The 15,062-nt window shown below is 42.3% G+C and overlaps 1 protein-coding gene across 1 annotated transcript; it reads left to right on the top strand.

Annotated features, from left to right (window-relative positions):
• Positions 1-3,832: 3,832 nt before the first annotated feature.
• On the top strand, positions 3,833-11,572 carry BORCS7 (BLOC-1 related complex subunit 7). The gene is made up of 5 exons (XM_079977523.1): positions 3,833-4,097; positions 6,950-7,012; positions 8,218-8,261; positions 8,985-9,005; positions 10,746-11,572. The coding sequence occupies exons 1-5, from the start codon at positions 3,948-3,950 to the stop codon at positions 10,795-10,797; spliced, it is 330 nt and encodes a 109-aa protein (XP_079833649.1). The 5' UTR covers positions 3,833-3,947; the 3' UTR covers positions 10,798-11,572.
• Positions 11,573-15,062: the final 3,490 nt, after the last annotated feature.

Below are 15,062 nucleotides of genomic sequence, written 5' to 3'. Positions count from 1 at the left end.
CACTGAAAAGGCCCTTTCATTATGACAGGCTAGTCACGGCAATTACTAAAGCCAGAATCCAAATGTTTCACTAGTGCAAGGAGTTTTAGCTGTGTGATAGAACTTCCATACACTCTCATTTCTGCTTGTGGCTCCTGGGGATTTTAGGGGGTGGGTCATGGAAAGAAGAAAACGTGGGAAGGTTCCACCGTGCAGATACAGTGGTACCTCGGGTTAAGAACTTAATTCTTTCTGGAGGTCCGTTCTTAACCTGAAACTGTTCTTAACCTGAAGCACCACTTTAGCTAATGGGGCCTCCCACTGCTGCTGTACCGCCGCAGCTCGATTTCTGTTCTCATCGTGAAGCAAAGTTCTTAACCCGAGGTACTATTTCTGGGTTAGCAGAGTCTGTAACCTGAAGCATCTGTTACCTGAAGCGTCTGTAACCTGAGGTACCACTGTAATGTTAGTTGCTGAAATTGCACTTCCAAGCTTGTGTCACAGGAGAGCTCAGTGAATTGTTTTGGCAACTCATATCTTGTGGCACCTTAAAGACTAACACATTTTAAATAATGGTATAAGTATAAACTTTCAGGCACTTTACTTCATTGGATCAACCGATGGACAATGGTCCATGAAAGCTTATGCCATAATAAATTTGTGAGTCTTTAAGATGGCACAAAATATCTTCCCCTTGAGACCAGCTTTCTATGACATCCCCATCTCCAGGTGTCAGGGTCCATTTTGACAGTTGTGAACACTGCCATCCCTTGGGGGTCACTATTTCTTGATACTTCTCAAGGTGACAGCTGAGGGACGCTGCCTTCTGAAGTAATGACAAGATCAAAGCTGAATGTTCTGAGACCCCAGATAAGTTATGCAGTTGGATACTGCTATGGCTAAGGCCGGTACTGTCATTTCCCCATATCCATTCTGCCTAATTTCCATTGCAACCTTGGAACAGTCTCAGCTGAATTTGCTTAGGCAGATAAATACAGTGGTACCTTGGGTTACATACACTTCAGGTTACATACGCTTCAGGTTACAGACACTGCTAACCCAGAAATAGTGCTTCGGGTTAAGAACTTTGCTTCAGACTTCCGGGTTGGCGCCATCGCCGAATGGCGGACTCCCTCCGAGCTCCGGAGGGAGTCGGCTCGGCAGGGGCTGGGTTCTACCGCGCCGGCGACGCGGGGACCCTCAAAAACCATGGGCGCTGAAACCCATGGGCATGGTGACTCGGCTGGCACCATTTGCGCCCCCCCCCGACCACGCGAAGGAGCCTTTTTAAAGGCTGCGGAGCGGGTGACGGGGGGGTGGTGGTGCTGTGAGTCCTCCGCTTCCCCTGCCGAGCGAAGCCGCATTCCATTTGGCGGAGAGCGCTGACTTCTTCAATTGAAAATTCGGAATAAAAGAACAACCCGTGAGTAATTGGAAACTGGACTTAAAAAAGGGAAAAAAATTAAATTTTAAATTAGGAGTGAGCGGGGGAGGAGCAAAAAGGAAATCAGCCTCCCCCCTGTTGTAGAGGATTTAAAGCAAAGGATTTAACAACTAAGATCGAGTGCTACCTAAGTTTGATAAAGTTATTAATTTCACAACGGAAAGTTATAAGATTGGGCTGGAGGAGAAAAGTAGATGTGAGCTAAAATGCAACCCCCCCCCCGAGACCGGGAGCGATCCGCGAGAGCGCCGGGAGAGGAGAAACAGAGGCTTTGACAGCTGTCAAAGGAGCTGTCAAAGCTGAAGAATAAAAAGAGAACTTTGCTAGGAGGACTTTGCCGGTTACATTTGTTATGAATTAGATACAAATTGTCTAAAATAAGGAATTACAAGTTACTTTGACTGTTGGGTGGATCTGGAAGGAAACTGAGTAACTATAATCCCCCTAGAGGGGCTGTGGGACATTACAAGTATTGTTGCCACGGAACTTGAACTGGATTTTTTATCTCCTGGGAAACTGCAGAAATGGAATACTATTTTGTCTACAGAGGTCTCTACACTAAAGGAGACAATAGACTTATCTATTGAAGAATGGAAGGGACTTGACATAAGTTTTGTTCCTGAATAACAAAGCCTCTGTAGGAGAATTTAGATGCTTTTGGAATTGGAACATTTTTGCAGGAGAGCAGGAAATGAAACTAGAGAAAAATGAGGGGAGAGAACAAGAACAACATGAATAATAAGAATCGGACAAAAAAAAAATGGACCTTTTTGAGATAGAATTTCTCCCAAGATTGGACGCTTGAAACTAAAGATGATTAAAAAGATGGCAAAGACTATTTAAAAAGACGGCAAAGGATTTCGGCCTAGAAGTGGGATCTCCAGGATGACAACAGGCATTGATGGACATTGGGGAACGCAACCGGGAAAGGGGGGAGGGAAATTTGGAATCCAAAGGGTGTTAAATTATACTTTTTTTCCCCTATCTTTTTAAAATTTTAATCTGTTCTGCATATTAAAGTGGGGAACTCGTGGAAGGGAGCAAGGTCGATTTTAGGGGAGGGAAAAATATTCTTAATATTGGGTTAATTGTAATAAGTTTAAAACTTGGGGTAAGAACTTGTTGAATTTAATTGAAAGAATTGGAATACAAAAGGGGGTGGGGGGGGAAGTCCTGGAAAAATGTTAATGAAAATAAGATTTTTCTATTTCTGTTATATTTGAAAATGCTTAATAAATATTATTTAAAAAAAAAAAAGAACTTTGCTTCAGGATGAGAACAGAAATCGTGCAGCGGTAGTGCGGCAGCAGCGGGAGGCCCAATTAGCTAAAGTGCTGCTTCAGGTTAAGAACAGTTTTGGGTTAAGAATGGACCTCTGGAACGAATTAAGTACTTAACCTGAGGTACCACTGTATGTAGCATTTTCATGTGTATTGTTTACTGTAGATATCTATTTCTCCCATTTAGGCTTCTTAAGTTGGCCAAAATAGCAATTGGAAGCTTGCATGAAATTGAGGATGCAGAGGTGATACCAGTAACAGTTGGTGAGGTGGGGCAGCGTTGCTCACCAGGCTTCCCAACCCTGAGTGTCACTCCCAGTTACCAGGAGAGGGAAGGATGCAGCGGCAGGGAGCTTGGTGCAGTGTGAGCATAGTGGCAGGTACATCAGATTGGTTCTGCCACTGCACTTGGCACTGCTCTTGCACCTAAGCTCCTCACTTTCTCCCCTTCTTGCTGTCGGTAACGGGCAGGGATGTTTGATGTTGGGAAGACAGGTGAGCGGTGCTGCTTCTCCTGCAAGGAGAAAACTAGCCCAGCAGGGAGATTACTGGCACAGAACATTTCTCCAGCATGTGTTCATTTTCTCCTTACAGGGAGTTTTTATATGCAGGCAAAGACAAAAGTGTTGTTTCCTACCATGAAGTGCTGGCTGCAGCCCATTCTTTCACCTCAGTGTTCTACCACCTCCTTTCACTACAGGTTTAGCTGACAACTATTAATATTTTCATACAGTGTCATGTCTGCACTTGGCATTTTACAAAGAATGAGCAGAAAGGTCCCTGACCAAAGGAGCTTAAAACAGTAGTTCTTGAAGGGTGTGGTACACCACACTGGTGTGATTGTGAGTGCCTCTCTGGTGTTTCTGCTTTGTCGCTTTTAATTTGATTAAACATTTGTATTTTATTGGCTGGGATTGTGATTCTGTTTTCTGTTCTCATTTATATCTGAGTATCTTGGTTGAGGAGGGGTGTGTGTGTGTGCGCGCGCGCGTGCGCGCGCAAATAAATCACTGTGTGAAGAAGCGGTGATCCTGAGAAATAAATAATAATGGGGAAGGGCATGTCCCCGTTACTTCTTAATGTCTGACTGTGTGGGTCTGACAGACTGAGAACACAACATCCGTAAGATCGTGGGAGAGCGGTTTCGCCGTCTTGCCTTTTCACCTGTTTTGCCCTTTCTCGCTCGCCGTCGTTGCATCCTTCACGTGGGAGACGGGCTTGTTCGGGCAGGTGACATTACCAAGATGGCGGCACCCTCAGCTGCGAGCGCCGTGGACGTTCAGACTCGATTCGGCCACTCGGTGAAGGGACTGTTGACCGAGAAGGTGACCAGCTGCGGCACGGATGTCATCGCCCTCACCAAACAGGTGCTGAAGGGTTCTCGGAGCGCCGAGGTGAGAGAGACTACGAGGCCCAGAAAGCACTGCGCTGCGGCAAAACTCTAGACCGGCAGCTGGGGGCGCAATGCATGGTGGGATTTGTATTCTCTGTGGGATGCCGGCTGTTTTGGAACTGCTCCAGCTTCCTATCGCTGTAAGGGGGGTGTAGTGCCCTAGGCATGGGGGGAGGGGGGTTGGACAGCAGCTGAGTAGTGCTTTCCATTGTACTCCTTGTTCTGGTTTTGAAAATGGGTATCGAAACGGGGGTTTAAAATCAAAAGTTCTCAGCACACTTTTAAAAAGCCGTAGTAGTTCTCTCCCACTAGCTGCAATCATAAAATACTGTGCTCCGCACTGTTGACAAATGATTGGCAATATGAATCTTGGTCTGCCTTTCTGCAGAGAAGCCTGCAGGATTGGGCCAGCATCATCTTCTCACAGTATCTTGCCAGATGCCTGTGGGAAGTCCCCAAGCTAGACATGAGAACAACAGCCTTCTGGCCACCTGTGACAGTCTCCAAGTTGAGAAAGGGGTGGGGGTAGGGATTTGATACAAGTTGCTTGCATTTATTAAAGAACATAAGTGATGATGCTTTTGAAAAGGACAAAAAGCCCTGTTGTTTTTGCCTGGGAGGGAGGATTTTGACTTTTTAACAGACAAAATTTGTAAAATTTATTCCCTATTTTGAGGCATTACATTCAAGTGACTGAACACATCTGCAAGATATGTCGGCCTTAAAAGCAACAAGTTGTCAAATAAAGAAGCATATGGGGTGGGTGGGTTTGGAAGTACTTTTTATTTATTTTTTCGCTCCCATACAAAAAACCTTAAAAATTCTTCCGCTCATGAGAATAAGGTATTATAGAAGTTAGCCGCTCCCTGCAAGGCCCCTTCCACTTGGCCTAGTGGACGAGGCCCAGATTCACCAGCCCTACTGAAGAGGCTCCTCATGAGGCCAGAGGAACATTGCCTGGCTGTTGTTTTATTGATTTAATATGCTGTAAACTGCTTTGAGATTTTTATTAAAAATATAAAGCTAAATAAATAAATACCCTTCCAGAGAACTCCTGGCAGAATGCAAGGAGGCAGGTGCAGCACTCAGAGCAAATCTGTTGCCCCTCTCAAAGTGCCACTTGAGGCAACAGCCTCACAGGGGCTCATGGGGGGGGGGGGGCTACATGGCATTACCTATTTTCTGGGACTCCCTGGGTTAAAACTCTGGGAGATGATTTATAGCAAGGTAAAGAGAATATTTAAGGAGGCTCTACCCAAAAGACCAGAAGCTTTTCTTTTAGGGATAACTGGGACAGAAGTACCAAAAACACCCAAAAGAATTTATTCTTCTCTGTGAGCAAGAATACTATATGCACAAAAAAATGGTGAGATGAGGCAGTACCTACTAAAGAGGATTGGCAGTTGAAACTGATGGAATATGCTGAATTAGCAAATTTAACTAGTAAAATTACAGAGCAAGATGAGACTTTTTTCAAGGAGGATTGGAAATGTTTGTAGATTAAATTTTTTTTTTATTGTAAACATGTTAAAACGCAAGCAGGATTTGAGTAAGAACAGCAGAAAATGTATACTGAGAATACGGTGGAGGAGAGAAGGCATAGAATAATTATAATATGCAGCAGTACTAGGAAATTTGAGGAAACCATGGAAGGGTAGAGGGGAAGTCAGACACTAACGGAATGCTAATTGGAAAATGCTGTACAATTTGTTTTATTTTCTTTTGGAAAACATATAAATAAGAATTAGTCAGTTTATTGTGTTTTAGCAGACAGCCATTATACACATGAAAATGATAACAAAAATATTAATAATAGAGATTTACATTTCTGCTCCTTAACCTTTAAAGGATAAATCATTTCCTGTAACCCATTTAAGTTTAATAGCATGGATTTGTAGAGCCTTAGCAAGAAATTCAGATATTCTGAAAGGATATATACTTCTCTACAAGAGACAGCAAAAAACAAGTCTTTGCTAGGGGTGACCTTCCCTTCTATGTTCTTAGCAATGGGTAAATAGTTGTTTCTAAAGGGCATTCAAGGGGCACATGAGTTCTGTCTTCTATTGGCACAGAGTTGCAACCACAAACTTTGTCCTTCTTAGGAATTCCTTTGTGCCATCTTATCAGTCCTCTAGTAGAAGGACATTTAAACTTGCCTGTGTAAAGGCTACCCTCATTTTAATGTTTGGTAGGTCTACCAGATATCTTAGAAGGGATAAGTTCAATAGAATAAAGGAAGCATACAAATTATTCAATTGTCAAGTCTTGATTTCAGCTGCTCATGATTGCATCTCAATGTCCCCAAGCCTTTGGAGCAGAGGTCAGCAAACTTTTTCAGCGGGGGTCTGGTTCACTGTCCTTCAGACCTTGTCAGGGGCCAGACTATGTTTTGAAGAAGAAAAAATGAACAAATTCCTATGCCCCACAAATAACCCAGAGATTCTTTTTAAATAAAAGCACACATTCTACTCATGTAAAAACATGCTGATTCCTGGACCGTCCGCGGTCCGGATTTAGAAGGTGATTGGGCCAGATCTGGCCCCCGGGCCTTAGTTTGCTTACCCGTGCTTTCGAGTATTAATTCTTTAGCTTACTTGAAACCTTGTGTCAAAATAAAAGAGAATTCCAAATTCATGGCAGCCGACTGCATGTTTCCATGAGTCCCAAATAATATTTTTTTTAACCCTCTGTTTGTTAAGCCTGCAATAATTCTTACATTTAGATTGCTTAAATGCTACTGGAATAGTAAGCTATGCGCAGAATTGCCACCTTTGAGGACCAGTGGAATGCTACATCACTGGCACCTAAGAACAGGAAACTTGTGTATCTTACTGTGGCTTCCATGTCTTTCAGTTCTTAGGACAAGCTGCCAGAAACATGGTGATGCAAGAGGATGCCATTCTGCACTCAGAAGATGTAAGAAATACTTGAGCTACAAAAGTGAGGACTTTGTCAGATAACTAGGTTCTTCTCTGTGAACTGCAAGACATGGGAAAAAGAGGAGGTGACTCATAAAGTGCAGGGTTAGGAATTGAAAGGTGTTTGTTTCTCCACCATTCCTAACATGATCTGGACTTCACCTCAGAAGCACTATAGGCTACCTGCCTTTATCATTTTCAAATAGTCTACATTAGTGTTTATGTGTTTATCAGAATAGCCTTGACATTAGTATTAATGGTTAGATTTAAAGAGAATTAAACAGTCATTGGCTTATTGTTATCTATACCAAGAACGTTACCAGCTTTGAGCTAGACAATAAATAAATAAATCATTCATCTCTAGTTGTTCATCTCTGAAATATGGGAGTGTGGACATTGCTACATACGGTTGGCTTATATATCTGTGCATCGCCGCCCCAATAATTCCAGTCTTGTGCCTTCATGATTTATGTTGGAGTTTCAGGAAATAAGTGTATGTGTGGGGGGGAGGGGGGCTCATTTAATTTCACTGCATACAGGTGGTGTAGTGACAATAAAGGTTTATTATTTATTTTATTAATTCTTGAGCAGTATTGGCAGTCTACAGACTTCTAAGTGAGTCAGTCTATGTGGCAAGGGAGCTTGCTCAGCTTCTGTGGCTAAGAGGGGAACTCTGCTTCCTATGAAACTCAACCAAAACTAGAAAATGTGATTGCATTTTCCCATAATTTATACAGTTGCTGGTGATGAACTTTAGGCCATGGCTGGTGGCAGCTGGTGTGGTTGGTTACAGATGGCATGTGAGCTGTATGTTGTCCAGCCCAAGCCTGGTAGATTTTTATTTTTTATTTTAATCAAGCTTGCCAATTAGGAATCTTGCTTGTTGCTCTCAGGATTAGAATTCCAAAATTACTGAATTGAATCTGAAATCCAGTATTAAATAAAATTAGAAGGGAAGCTTCCAAATGAGTTCTAGGAGGGTGTGTCATGATCAGAACTGAAAAATTTGGGAGAATGTATGAAGTGGCTAGGTATAGAGCTGGAAAAATAAAATTGTTAAATAAAGTTAATTTCAAAAGCTTTCAGATCATTCAGAACAACAGATACTCAAGGCTAGGAGAGTGTAACGTAAAATACCATGAGTAATGATTGAGAATCATAGTGAGGGGAAATCTACCGTATTTAATATTTTCTCCTTTGCAGAGTTTAAGGAAAATGGCCATTATAACTACTCATCTGCAGTACCAGTAAGTATATGCATTGTGTACTCTTTATTTGATTGAAATAGAAATCTCTATTAAAATCTCATCCCCTCTAATGTTTCCAGTGTCCAGGCTGTGATGTAACCAAAACTTCACTTACCAAACACAAAAGTGACATTTCAGCAAGCTTGGGGGAACTCCATGATTTGCAGAAGTAGAAAAACATTTTTTGGGGGGGGACCCTAAGGAGGAAATCTTCCCAAACATGCTTATTGTCCAATGAATGCTGTCTGACTGTTGGGGATTGTAGAATGGAACAAAAAATGCTGGAATCTTGAACAGCTACACTCCACACTGCATTATTTTGTTACTCTTGTCCTCTACTACCAGCATTCCAATATAGCTTCTGTTATTAACTACTAAGATAAAATAGCTAAATTGACTCTTAGGTTGTTTTACCTTACACATCTCTGAGACGCATCTAATGGCCATCATAAAAGGAATCTTCAGAAGTAGGATTTATCTTTTTGCAGCTTTACTTCACAAGCTTCTTTGCAACACTGGTAGCAATTTCAGGATGTCAGTTCAGTTCTATATATATCATGGAAGTGAAGTCAATCTGATACTCGACTCGTTCATTTATTTAGCTTCCTGAAATCAGGCTGCCTTGCATCAGTTCAGAATTCAGTTCAACCTGTTTGTGTTCTTAAGCACCTTGCAGCCAGTTTCCTTATAATTTATTTTATATTGACATCTTTTTTTTTCTAGGCAAGAAGCTATTCAGAAAAAGTAAGTTTGCTCTGCTTTATTTGAGTGGCTTTTACACTCCCCCTTGTTGCTACTTTTGCCTTTTGTTCTGTTCATGTTATTTTGAATGTAAACCAAATAGGTTAGGACTATATCACCTCTGTACAAAACTGTACAAAGGTGGCACACTGCTGGTGCCAAATAAATGTTAAATAATAGTGATATTGCTTGATTTTTAAAGTGTAACATAGTAAAAACAGGTAAAATGTGTGAAGAAATAAATACATACATAAATAATCAACCAGAGCCTTTAATTTATGAACTGCTTCTTATGAACATAGCTGTCAACTAACAAATTTGAAAATAAGGGACCAGCAGCCTTGAAAATAAGGGACCAGCAGCCAAAATAAGGGACCTGCAGCCTTACCTGTTCCAGACACTCCAGTCTTCCTGTCCTCCTGCAGTCTGGTCAAACTCATGCTGGTAGCACCGAGAACACTGTCCAACCAACTTTGTAACCAGAGGTTCAACTGACTAGAATCTGAATCACATGCACCACAAGGCCTATGCAGCCTCAACTTAAGATGGCTCCCCGGCTGGCTTTGCACTGCAAAGTTTGCAGCAGCACGTGCAACAAAATGGCGTCCAGCATTCAAAAACCTCCTCAGCTTGCATTAACTAGCCACACACAAGGCATGCAAGCTCCACCCCCCAGTCGTTCTTAGACTTCTTATTGGGTGAGCAACGCAGCCAAGCAACACAGTTGGAGCCTCCCTCCTCCCTGGCCAGCAGGGCAGGAGGGAGAGGAGCTGCTTCCTTTGAAATTTAAGGGACATCATTTAAGGGACATTTAAGGGACATCCATCAAAAAGGTACAGCAGCGGGACATGGCCCTGGAATAAGGGACTGTCCCTTCAAATAAGGAACACTTGACAGCTATGCTTATGAAGCATCTTGAAGCAGTTTACAATATAATAAAAGCATATATAAAACTGTTTGATATATAAAAATGGTTTTAAAAAGGTGAGTGGACCAAGAAGGCTATACTCTTTACTGTTTTGGCTTTTTCCACCATGGTTTTTGTTTCCTTCTCTACGGACCTCCATTTGTGAGAGTAAGGCTTACTACTGGTGAGCAGTCCCTGTTTAACACATTGGGACTTATTTCCAAGTGAACACCCACAGGATTGCACTTCAAAGGTTCTTCTCCTAGGTGACATCCTGATCGCTCAAGCTCAGATTCATTCTGCCAATGAGCCTCATGCTTATGGCTTTCGTTTAAATTGTCCCCATTTACACCTCACTTCTTCCTTGCCCCCATTTCTCAGTCAGAAAGATGTGCAGTCCAATCCTAGCCATGTTTAGTTCACTCCAAGATAAGTATCTAGAATGTTGGATCTTTAGCTACTTGGTTGTTGATGCAATTGAATTAAGTCCTGGGTGTAAAGTGGTTTTGTTAGGTAAAAACAAACATTATTTCTATTCTTTTAAGCTGCTGCAAAACCTTTTGGGTCAGTCAGTGGGGTATTAAATGTTAACCTTTAAAATGGAAGCATCTGTTCCCTTCTTGTTGACTTAGGGTGTCCTCTTCTTTCAATCTCTAAAGGATATTTTGGGAGGGGCGATTAGTGGACTAAATCAGCAGATCCCTCCCCATTTTATCCTGACAACCCTGGTCCATCTTTACATTGCAGAAGCAGCCCAGACTGGCCCATTTACAGTCAATATTTAATATATCCTAATATCCTTGAATGTCTATTGAAGTCTTCCTTCTCATCTTCAGTGTTGAACAGTCTTCAAATTTGCACGACCAACTGACTCACCTTCTGAAATGAAGAGAGACTGTTGCACGGTGTTAAAGAGCTGATAGAAACCACTGAGAAAATACATGTCTGAGGACTTATGGAGACCCTTCCTCTATTCCTTCTTCACCAAATGCACTATGGGACTGATCTCATCCCCAAATAATCTGCCAGTTTGTAATGATGCAAAGTGTACATTGCACAGTGTACAAGATTCTGACCTGCAAATGGAGGAAACTCTTGGATTTTTTCCATCGCCAATGTTGCAGTTATACTATTTTAATGTATCTAATTGCAGACTGCAATCCGACGTGTGCATATTTTTAATGGATTAATTTTTCCAAGGATTTACACTTCTGGAGATCACAAATGAAATATATCTTGTTTTGTTTTAGAGTGCTTTAAAGGATGAAACTCTTCTCTGTTCAGAGCTCAGTCAGATTAATCAGTAGGCTGAAATTTTTCATGTTTCAGGGCTGAGGAATACAGTCTCATGGTAGTTGGATGAGCACTAGAAAGCTGTTTGAAAAAGCTGCATGCAGGTGGTTCCCTGTGTATGGTTATTGTATGTAGGTTCAACCATCACTTTGTACTGGCATTTTGCATCCCTGAGTATGAAAATCTATCTAGTTTTACTACCTAAGTAATTAAAGAAAGAGTTAGAGGACTGGAATTTTTCCCCTCCCAACTTGGTCTTTGTTTAGTGGGAGCTGAGTGTGCAGAGATGAAATTTGACAGCTTGTTTAGATTTTCTTTAAAAGACTAAGTTCAGCCAATTTGCAAATCAATCAATCTATATACATCAATATGTATAGCTGCCAATGGTTTCTAATTTAAGCTGCAATCCTGTGCACATTTATCTGGGAATAGTCCCCACTGAACACATGGAACTTAACTTTTGTATTAATATGCATGGGATTATACTTTAAATTTATTTTCCCTTATTTCTTAATGTAGTTTAGCTACATGAGTGTGAGCTGTTCTGAAACTACTTGAGTGTGTATATTTCCTTTGCAGAAAGTGTTTGAAAGGGGTCCCTTCAGTCTGTACATCTGCTGTCAGTTTTGGCCTTGGGCTACATTCCTAAGCACTCACTGCTATTACGGCTCTTGATTAAGCAGCCTTGGCTTCATTATGTAATATCCTACTGAACCAGTAATCTATTCAGATATACAGCTGCAGATGTACATGCAATATCTTATTTATACAGTGCTGTGGCTTGAACCAATTTAAAGCCCATGGGAAACAGAACTGATCTAAAATATGTATTTAAAATATATTTGCATTTCCTTTTTGTTTGTATTTTGTTCAGAGAACGGGACTCATGCTTCATTGACAAATTGCAAAAAACTGAAGGAGCCAAGTATTTTGTACACAAAATCAGGCAATATATGTTACGATTGCTGTACCTCTTGCTCTTTTTGAACAAGAATCAGTTAAATACATATCTGTGGATAAGAGTGATGCAGTCACTGTATGAGTGCTGTTACTTATTTAGCCAAAATGATGTCACCCACTCACAAGAAGGAAATATCAGCAGGCTTGGGTTTGCAAAATACAACAATTCTTTATATGAAAAACCCTAATGGGGGAATCCTTCCCAAACGAGAGCCAGTGTGGTGTAGTGGTTAAGAGCGGTAGTCTCGTACTCTGGGGAACCGGGTTCGCGTCTCCGCTCCTCCACATGCAGGTGCTGGGTGACCTTGGGCCAGTCACACTTCTCTGAAGTCTCTCAGCTCCACTCACCTCACAGTGTGTTTGTTGTGGGGGAGGAAGGGAAAGGAGAATGTTAGCCGCTTTGAGACTCCTGAAGGGGAGTGAAAGGCGGGATATCAAATCCAAACTCTTCAAACAACCCAGTGAGGACTGAGCATGCTCAGTGGCTATGGAATGCTGGGATGGACAATGGAAAATGGTGTGAGAAGAGATTGAGTGGCTGGCTGCCATGAAAAGTGAGCAGGAACACTCCACATTACAACAGTTCATTGCAAGTCCCATTTACACTGTTCCAAAGCTGACTATTCCATTCTTACACAAAAATGAAAATGTTAAAAGTGTGTGTGGGGGGGGAGAGAGAACTGTTTCAGAATTATTGTGATTGTTGTAAGATATATGTATGTATTTAGAAAAATATTTATATACTGCTAAATCATAAAAAATCAAAGCAGTTGACATGTAAACATTTAAAATCAAGCCACCAGCTAACTATTGCATCTGGTAAGTATAATCAGTTTGGGAAGGAACCAAGTTCCTGCATATCAATGGATGGTTTAAAATATAGTCAAATCTCGGTTGCTGAATATCTCGGCTGCCAAACGTTTCAGGAGCCGAACACCTACAACCTGGAAGTGACTGCTTCTGTTTTCGAATGTGCCTTAGAAGCCAAACGCATTTCTCATTTTTTCCCAATTAGATTTGCCCAGCCGCCCTTTGATCCTCGGTTTTTTAATGTTTCGGAAGTCAAACGGACTTCCAGAATGGATTACGTTTGAAAACCGAGGTTCCACTGTATACTCTTTCTTTATTTACTCTGCAAGAGAGCATGTGCAGGAATATTTTTTCCAATGGCTCTCTTGACCGCTCTAGTTATCTCCCGCTTGGACTACTGCAATGCGCTCTACGTGGGGCTACCTTTGAAGGTGACTCGGAAACTACAACTAATCCAGAATGCGGCAGCTAGACTGGTGACTGGGGGCGGCCACCGAGACCACATAACACCTACATAATTGAAAGACCTACATTGGCTCCCAGTACGTTTCTGAGCACAATTCAAAGTGCTGGTGTTGACCTTTAAAGCCCTAAACGGCCTCGGCCCAGTATACCTGAAGGAGCATCTCCACCCCCATCGTTCTGCCCGGATGCTGAGGTCCAGCGCCGAGGGCTTTCTGGCGGTTCCCTCATTGCAAGAAGCAAAGCTACAGGGAACCAGACATGTCAAAGCGATAAACTACCGGACATTCAGAAGACAGCCCTGTTCAGGGAAGTTTTTAATGTGTGATATTTTAGTGTATTTTTGGTTTCTATGGAAGCCGCCCAGAGTGGCTGGGGAAACCCAGCCAGATGGGTGGGGTACAAATAATAAATTATTATTATTATTATTATTATTATTATTATTATTATTAATAATAGTGTGTGGTTTGTAGGCAAGGATGAAAATCAGTGGGTCGAGGGTCTGTACAGTTGGCCTTAAACAGAAGACCAGCAAGGAAGTTAGGCTATGTAAGTTAGGTTATGTAAGCTGAGCGTTAGAAACTGCCCTACTCCCAAATTTAATGTGAATTGTCTTGTATTTCCAGAGGAGTAGCCGTGGTAGTTTTATGCAGCAAAGGCAACAAAAAGCCTCGGGATGCCTCGCTATCTGCAACTCAGAGTAACACTTAATGATGTGATGGAATGAGGCTCTCAAAAGCTTATCCTGTAATAATTTTTTTAGTCTGTAACTTTGATACAGTATTTGATATAGGCAAACTATTGGCCCTCATAATCTAAGCCGGCTTCCTTTTTCAAGACTGGTAGCCATGATGACTACAATGCAACAGCTACAGAAGCAGCATGCCCATGAATACCAGCTGCTGTAAGGAAGGCACCTTCCAGGAGTGGCATCAGCTCTAAGGTGTCAGGCGGGGGAAGATGCTGGGGATTGAATTTGGCACCTCCTGCATACATGGCAGATGTTCTGCTTGGAAGCTTCTCGGGGACATCTCCTTAGCTGCTGTGGGAAACAGGACGCTGGACCAGACGGACTCTGGGTCTGATCCAGGGCCAGATTTAGGTTTGATGAGGCCCTAAGATACTGAAGGTATGTCCAGCTGTCCTTTGTCAACAACAAATTGTTGCTGTTTTTTTGTGTGTGTTGAATATATGCTATAGGGTTATTTATGGACCTAATAGGTATCTAAGGGACGCGGGTGGCACTGTGGGTAAAACCTGGTCGGCAGTTCGAATCCCTGCGGGGGGGGGGGTGAGCTCCCATCTTTCGGTCCCAGCTCCTGCCCACCTAGCAGTTCGAAAGCACCCCTAAGTGCAAGTAGATAAATAGGTACCGCTTTATAGCGGGAAGGTAAATGGCGTTTCCGTGTGCTGTGCTGGTGCTGGCTCGCCAGAGCAGCTTCGTCAAGCTAGCCACGTGACCCGGAAGTGTCTCCGGACAGCGCTGGCCCCTGGCCTCTTAAGTGAGATGGGCGCACAACCCCAGAGTCTGTCAAGACTGGCCCGTACGGGCAAGGGTACCTTTACCTTTTAATAGGTATCTAAAGCCATTTGCACATAACAAATAGGAGCCTACACAACACAAAACA

The sequence above is a fragment of the Podarcis cretensis genome (assembly GCF_951804945.1).
Source record: "Podarcis cretensis genome assembly, chromosome: 5".
NCBI lineage: Eukaryota > Metazoa > Chordata > Lepidosauria > Squamata > Lacertidae > Podarcis > Podarcis cretensis.
Note: the sequence above shows the minus strand (reverse complement) of the source record. Positions and strands in the feature narration are given on the sequence as shown.

Bases quoted from the DNA above. Each gene is read 5' to 3' on its own strand.
- BORCS7 (XM_079977523.1), top strand. From the start codon at position 3,948: ATGGCGGCACCCTCAGCTGCGAGCGCCGTGGACGTTCAGACTCGATTC. The intron at 4,098-6,949 runs GTGAGAGAGACT...CATGTCTTTCAG, and splicing joins AGGGTTCTCGGAGCGCCGAG to TTCTTAGGACAAGCTGCCAG. The intron at 9,006-10,745 runs GTAAGTTTGCTC...TCTCATCTTCAG, and splicing joins CAAGAAGCTATTCAGAAAAA to TGTTGAACAGTCTTCAAATT.